Here is a 7,771-nt window from a genome sequence, read left to right on the forward strand (position 1 = left end):
AGAAGAGGAGACCCCCGCACACCCACCCACACACTCATCTTTCTTGGAATTCTCAAAAGCAGTAGCTGTGAAGAAAACCGGCTTTGAGAAAGATCGGCTGGAACGCAGACGAGTTCATTTCCATCCCTCTAACATAAAAAAAACCACTTCGTTCGGCGCAAGGAGTCGGAGACCCGAGCTTTCCCCCCAAAAGAGCAGAGTGTAACGGACCCCCATAGATGGAGAAGAAAAAGAAGCCGCTGGCTGAGAGGTGTGGGTATCACCCAGTCCTAGGAGCCCGGATCCACTCTAGCTCGTAGAGAAGTTACGAGACTGAGAGATAAACCAAGAGCTCGGAAATGGGAAGAGAGGAGCTAAGGTTACTCTCACTTACCTCTATCCTCCAGCCCGTCACTAAACTGGCCGCTTTCGCTGATCCGGAGGTGCCGCTCCTCCTGCGGTGGCTCTCGGCCTGGGTAAGGCTGGGAGCCGGTGGCTAAGGGCGAGCTGCCCCCGGGGGGCTGTAGGGTTCCGGGCTCTGAGGGGCTGCCGTGCTCGCTGTCTGTGGCTGGCTCCATGGCAAGGGACGGAGAGGGACCAGGCTGCAGAGGCAGGAGACCGTGGCCAGAGAGTACGAAGTGCTAGGCAAAGCGGGCGCTTGGGGGAGGGGAGGGGAGAAGAGAGGGCAGGTTGGAGGGAGACGCTAGCTAGAGGTGCGTTCTGGTGGGCAGGGGAGGGAGGACACAGGGGAAAGGGGAGGAGGAGACTAGGCTTGGAGCTGGCTGGCAGGCAGGCTGGCAGACAGGAGCCCCGCACGCTTCGGCTACACCGCAGCCGCCCTGAAGGGGGCGGCCCTCGGCTCCCCGCCCCGCCCTAAGGGCAGGTGCAAAGACTGAGGGACCCGCCTCTACCCTCTCCAAGCCGGGATGTGCAGGGGTGCCCTGCTGCAGAAAGCAGACATGCGGAGAAACCCAAGAGAGGAGGGCTGTGGATCATTGGGAGTGCCAGGGAGGGGGTACGGGACTCAGAAATCGGATTGTGAGGTCCTTTCTGACTTTGCTTCTTTGGGGAAAGACTGGAGGAATAGCAGCGCAAAATGGGGGGACACTGAATTTCACTTTTCCGGAGAACCTTATTGCCAATGACTCTGTGTCCCGTACATGAATGCCCCTGCGCTGATTTGATGGGAAAGTTGCGGGGTGTAATGGAGTAGGAGAAAGCGAAAAGAGAGAAAAGAGAGTAAGAAAAAGGTTATTAATTAGAAAAAAAATTTTAAATCAAGGTGGAAGGAAAGGTTATTTTCTCTGGCATAAACCTAGAGCATTATGTAGATGACTTTATAGGTTGTTCGTGTGCTCCTCGTTCAGGAACTACTGGATCCTGCCAGTTGCATTTCCAACTCTCTCTGCTTTCCCAAGGCCCAATGTCCTACTTACCTCAGGAGCATCAAATGGGAATCTTGATTATCCAATGTCACAGATTTCTGTGGTAACAAGCCATCTATCCCACCGTGTCCAAGTCCAACCAGGTATCCAGTGCTAGCTATGTGACCTTAAACAATTCACCTAAGCTCCTGATACCGCAATCATTCTCTAAGACGAGATGTTGCAGAGAAATTGCTGATTTGCACTGCTGGAAGGAATTCTCTATGTCAATAAAACCAAAGATCTTTTCTCTCCCCTAAAAAATCTCAGGCTACTCCCAGCAAAGCACCTTCCCCAACAGTAACCCTCTGCTGTAGCCCAGCTGACATCCTCAGCGTAATCCAACACTCTTCCTTCAGTCTTTGCTCCTTTTGCTGTTTCAGCACCGCACATTCTCACCATCTAGGATATCTTCATCCCAGCTTCCTCCTTCCTAAAACCAATCAGTCATTCAAGACCAGAACCAAGCCCCATATCCTCTCAGAACTAAGCCACATCCTCTCTGAATATTTTTCTTTGGCCCCTTTATCACATATTGATCACTCCCCTTCCTGAACTACCAGTTATTTTCTTATTCATTTAGCATTTTGTTGGCTCATACCCATATGTAGGTATAACCCAGGATTCAAGCCTGATGCAATTATAAAAAGCTATCTTCATTGATGATGGAGAGAGCATTTAGGGAATTCAGGGAAATTCAAGGGAAAGGCCTTGGAAGAGGGGAAAGACTGAGAATAATGAGCGATACAGAGGATCCAACTTCTACAATGTTTTCCAGTCTGGGGCACTAGAGATTTCAGGGAATTTCCTTTCAGGTGAGATAGGGACTCTCTCTTTCAGGATTTCCAACTCCTCTCTTCACTGGCATGGAGCTTCATGTGATCATTCTTTGCACCAATGAAAAGAATCTTATGTAACCAATTCAGTCAGGATTGAATCTTGGTTACCCAACAAGTCCAGAACTCTAGAATTTTTTGAAGCCTTTTCTGATTTCTCCTCTCCCCTAAAAGTGATTTCTCTCTGTCCTGTGAAATCCTTTAGGATTTGCTTTGCATTTTTGATTCCTATCTTATATTATTATTTGTATACATTTATTTTATCCCTCCTAAACTATAAATTCTGTCAAGTGCAGGGCCTGAGTTTTGGTCTTTGCATTTTATATTCCTACACAACCTATTACAATGTATTTTCACTGCAATAAAGCAAATATTACAATAAAGTGAGTCATGTGATTTTTTTGTTTTTCAATGCACATAAAATTATGTTTACACTATTCTATCATCTATTAATTGTGCAATCATATTGCATAAAAATACTTTATTGTGGGGGGGAAGCTAATCATCACCAGAGCCTTCATCATTTATAGTCTTCTTGCTGGTGGAGGGTCTTCTTTGGATGTTGACAGTTGCTTATTGACCAGGACAGTGGTTGCTGGAAGTTTAGGTAGTTGGGACAATTTCTTATTTTAGGAATAAATAACACTGAAGTTTGCCCTATTCATTGAGTTTTCCTTTCACTTGAACACTTAGAGACCATTGTGAGGTTACTAACTGACTAATTTCAGTGTTGTATTTTCTGGAATAAGCAGATCTAGAGGAGAGAGACAGACAGACACAGAGACAGAGACAGTGGGGAAGGGAGGGAAGGAAAGGAAAAAAAGGAGAGGAAGGGAGAAGAAGGGAGAGAGATAGAGGGAGGGAGAGAGGGAGAAGAAAAGTGGAAGAGGGAGGCAGGGAGGAAGAGAAGGAGGAGGGAGAAAGAGAGAGAGAGAGAGAGAGAGAGAGAGAGAGAGAGAGAGAGAGAGAGAGAGAGAGAGAGAGAGAGAGAAGAGAGAGAAAGAGAGAGAAGGAACTTCTGAGCAGGAAGCAATAAGAACACACATAATATTTATTAAATTCACAGACCTATATGGAGACAGTTCATGGAACCCTAAAATAGTAGAAAAATCACTATAATAAATAGAATAATAATGAAAAATTTTAAATTTTGTGAGAATTACAAAAATGTAACAGAGATACAGTGTGAGCACATGTTATTGGAAAGATGGCACTGTCTTGCTCGATGCAGGATTGCCACAAATCTTCAATTTGTAAAAAAAAAAAAAAAAAATTTAAATATCTGGATAGTAAACACGCTAAAATGAAGTACACTGAAATGAAGTACATTTGTGCTTACTGTCATAGGTTCCAAGAGATCTATAAGCATTTAGTGCCCCAAAAGCTCAGTAAAAGTACTTTACTGGAGGCCCATTAGATTGTAAGCTCTTGAAGGACAGGGACTATTTTTTGTCTCTTTTTGTATCCTTAGTGTTTATCACAGTGCCTGGCAAGTAGAGAAGACAGATAATAAATGTTTGTTTATTGATTTATATAGTAACTGGCCTTAAAACCCAACTTATTAGAAGTAGAGTGTACCTTCAGGGACAGGTCAGCTGGAGTCTAGAGTGACTATGCAGGAATCCTGGATAAGTTCAAGCTGAAAAAACTACTAACCAAAATGAAAAAGCACCCATTTTATGATGCCACAAAAATTTTTTCCTTTCAGTTAAAGCAAATAGGATCAGTTCATTATTCCATTAGCATATGATTTTACATATATATATATATGTACATATACATATATATACACATATATATGCATGTACATTTATTTATTTATTTATTTAAGCCCCTTTAATAAATTCTTTTGAGATTCAAAGGTGAGTCCATTTGAAATTTTCAGTATCAGAAATCTAAATAAGAGTGAGCAAACTGCCTTTTTTTTAAGTGCCAAAAATCTGAAATAACCAAGGATATTATATAAAATTAAGGTGGGGGGGGGGGTGAAAAAAAAAGCTTCTAGCCCACCACGCCTAAAGTGAAGGGCCATATTGATCATGGAAATCAATGGTGTTCCATGGAGAGATATGTCATCTCTATGTGATCAACTTTTTTCCACAGATGGAGAAAGATGAGGAAAGGTGATACAAAACTACCAAAAAATGGGAGGAGAAGACAGCCCAGGGATTATGGGATGAATTATCTCTTACAAATTTAAGCAAACTACAAGGGGAGCAGTAGCTAGAATGCACTAGACAGAAAGAAAGCTTCATACATTAGCTTTACATGAATAAACTGGAGGATTACCAAAAGCCATCTGGGAAATCAGAAAAACAGGCTCAGATCCTTCTTATGTGGGTAACTTAATAGAGCAAAGAAAAGTTAATTTGCAGTTATGTCAAATCTAAATGCTCAGGTTCTGACCCCTAATTGGAAAAGATCATGAACTGAGACATCTGTTATTATTTTAAGGGGCTAGTCAAGTAGGAAATGCCCACCACTCTTGACTCCTTCAACTCAAACCTAGATAATCCTTTCCTATGCCTATTCTGTCACATAAGAATTGACAGAAGGAAAGAATGATTCCCACAATGAAACCTAAGAGTAAAATTAATAGACAGATCATGAAGTGATAGAGAAATCTGTACAGGCAGAAAGGCCACAGAGGAGAAAGGAAGGAGAAAGGAATGGTAGACAAGGTCTAACCAACTGCCTCCGCACTTGATCACTCATCCATATCCTTCTTTTAGCCAATTTCAATTCAGAGCATCTCAAATGGAGACTTGTGTGGGATTTAGTTAAGGAAAGAAGACTCCTCAACAGGATCTAAGATCAACTCTCTTAAAAAATAATAATAACAAGCATCCACAACAAAGAACAGTTCCTAATGTTCCATAGCTTACCTTTATATGTTTTCTTTTCTTATTAAAATATAAGCCCCTTGAATGTTGAGACTGACTTCCTTTCATTTTTACCCCCAGAACATTTATATGATAGAACATGTGAAACTGTATCTCTGCTATGCAGAATTCACTTTTCTCTAAATTATTTCTCTCATTTTAATAACTCAATTGTATTCCATTAACTTCATAATACCATAATTTGTTCAACTATTCCCCCAATTGATGGAAATCCTCTTAGTTTTTGGTGTTTTTAACCATAGAAAAAATTATTTTGAATATTTTTGTAGGAATGAGTCCTTTTTTTAGTTCTTTGAAGCATAATTCTATTAGTGGTATCATTAAGTCATAAGGTGATGAACAATTTTGTGACTTTGGGGATATAATTCCAAATTGTTTTCAAATTCATAATTCCACCATCAATGCATTCATATGTTTTTCTTCCAAAATCATTCCACCAGTTGTAATTTTCCTTTTTCCCTCTTTACTAATCTAATGTGTGGTACTTTAAAGTTGCTTTAATTTGCATTTTTCTAATTATTAGTTGTTTAGAGCAGGGTTTCTTCCCACCCCTTTTCAATACAGAAAATTTTACAAGAGCATAGGTACATAGTATATAAAATAGGTATAAAAACCAAACATTTAGTGATAATCAATCATAATTTTGTTACTCCCAATTCAATTATGAGGTCCCATATGTAGTCTTAAACAACAGTTTAAGAAAAAGGGGTTTAGAATATTTTTTTCATATAGCTATTGATAACTTAAATTTCTTTCTTTAAAAATCTTGTTCCCCAATTGACAAATGGTCAAAGGATATGAACTGGCAGATTCATATGAAGAAATCAAATCTGTATCCCAAAGAGATTATTTTTAAAAGGAGAAATGACCTATATATGCAAATATCTATCTATAGCAGCCCTTTTTGTGGTGGCAAAATATTGGAAATCTAGGGGATGCCCATCTGTTACTAGCCAATTACAATATAGTCTTGGTACATGGTATGATAGTATTGATCTCTACCTAATTTCTGCCAGAAGAGTTTTGCAATTTTATCAGTTTTTTGAATAATAAGTTCTTGTAGTGTCAATATCTTTGTTTTTACCAAACATCCTACTAAAAGGTAGATTTTCTTCTGTATGTTATGTCCTTAATTTATTCCACTGGTTGACCTCAACTTTGAGCTATACTGTTTTGAAATATAATTTAAGATCTGGTACTACTAAGTCCCCTTGCTTCCCACTTTTTTTCATTATTTTCCTTGAGCTTCTTCACTTTTTTTTCTTTCAAATGAATTCCATTATTGTTATTTCTAATTCTCTAAAGCAATCGATTGGTGAGTGGATTGATATGATACTGAATAAGTGAATTAACTTAGGTAGTATTGTCATTTTCATTATATTTGTTTAATATACCCACAAACAATGAATAGTTCTCCACTTATGAGACCAGAAGCCATTTCCACTACAAAGTTTTGAAGCAAGAGAATTGACTAAGTTTAAAAAAAAAAAAAAAAACCACTGACTTTTAAATGACAGTTTTTTGAGGATGTGACCTGTAGTACATGGACTATTTTTGCCTTTCTTTGTATCCCCAGGGCTTAGTATGGTGCCTTAAACAGAATATGCTTGATGACTGACTGAGGATTCTCTTTTTAAATTTGTGAGCTTCTAGAGAACAGATATTTGAAGAAATGTTGGTGGGGAGACAATTAGGTGGCTCAGTAAATAGAGCACCACCCCTGAGGACCTGAGTTTACTTAACACTTCCCAAATGTGTGACCTGGGCAAGTCATTCAACTCCAATTGCCTCAGGGGGAAAAAAATGGAAAGGGTCTACTTCATTGGTAAGGCCAGTAAGCTCTGGGTTAAAGAAACTCATTCATTCCCCAAAGTATTCTAGGAATACTTATGTGGAGTAATTGGGAAAAGTCTTCTATTGGTTCCCTCTTTTGTGACCCTGTATAGGCTTTTCTTAACAAAGAAATTGGAGCAGAAACTGGTTTGCAATTTCCTTTTCCAGTGGATTAGGCAAAGACAGGTTAAGCGATTTGCCCAGGATCATTCAGCTGCTAAGTATTTAAGGTCAGGTTTAAATTCAGATCTTCCCAACTCCAAGCCCAGTGCTCTATCCACTTAACTACCTAGATGCTAACAAAGCTTCCACTGTCCTCCAAAATTATAAAGCAGAAATAATATCACCCTTCTAAAGCGGTAAAAGAAGTAATTATAGTCATTCAGAATTAGATAAACATCACTTACCAACCAGTGACACATTTAACAATATGAAATAAAAAGGAAAATAAATGATGACAATAGACTGAATATATTCAACCAGCTAACTAGTGATCCTAATAAGGATATTTCACAAGCATAGAATGAACTGCTTTTGGAAAATATGTGAAGTTCTGCGTTTGAAATGATTAATTCAGTTTTCCCATAGGCTCCAGATTGACAATAACAACTTGGGTCCAAAATAGAAATTGTTCAACAAGAAATCCCTAGCCACTGTGGCTTCTAGTATCAGAATCCAATGGTTTCAAAACTGATTCCAACTCATAATATAGGCAGGCTGGAATCCTAGAATGGTTATATGTGAACCATAACTTTGGAGCATCTGAGAGACTATCAGGCTGGAAAAAATAGCACCT

The 7,771-nt window shown here is 39.5% G+C and overlaps 1 protein-coding gene across 1 annotated transcript in view; it reads right to left on the reverse strand.

Moving 5' to 3' along the window:
• TMEM163 (transmembrane protein 163) overlaps nt 1–1,213 on the reverse strand; it is a 295,636-nt gene extending 294,423 nt beyond the window's left edge. Inside the window, exon 1 of the mRNA XM_051985777.1 lies at nt 374–1,213. Coding sequence (XP_051841737.1) covers nt 374–557 — 184 coding nt within the window. The 5' untranslated portion in view covers nt 558–1,213. The remainder of the gene's footprint in view (nt 1–373) is intronic.
• Between the last annotated feature and the right edge of the window lie 6,558 nt (nt 1,214–7,771).

Source organism: Antechinus flavipes, chromosome 3 (genome assembly GCF_016432865.1).
Source record: "Antechinus flavipes isolate AdamAnt ecotype Samford, QLD, Australia chromosome 3, AdamAnt_v2, whole genome shotgun sequence".
Lineage (NCBI taxonomy): Eukaryota > Metazoa > Chordata > Mammalia > Dasyuromorphia > Dasyuridae > Antechinus > Antechinus flavipes.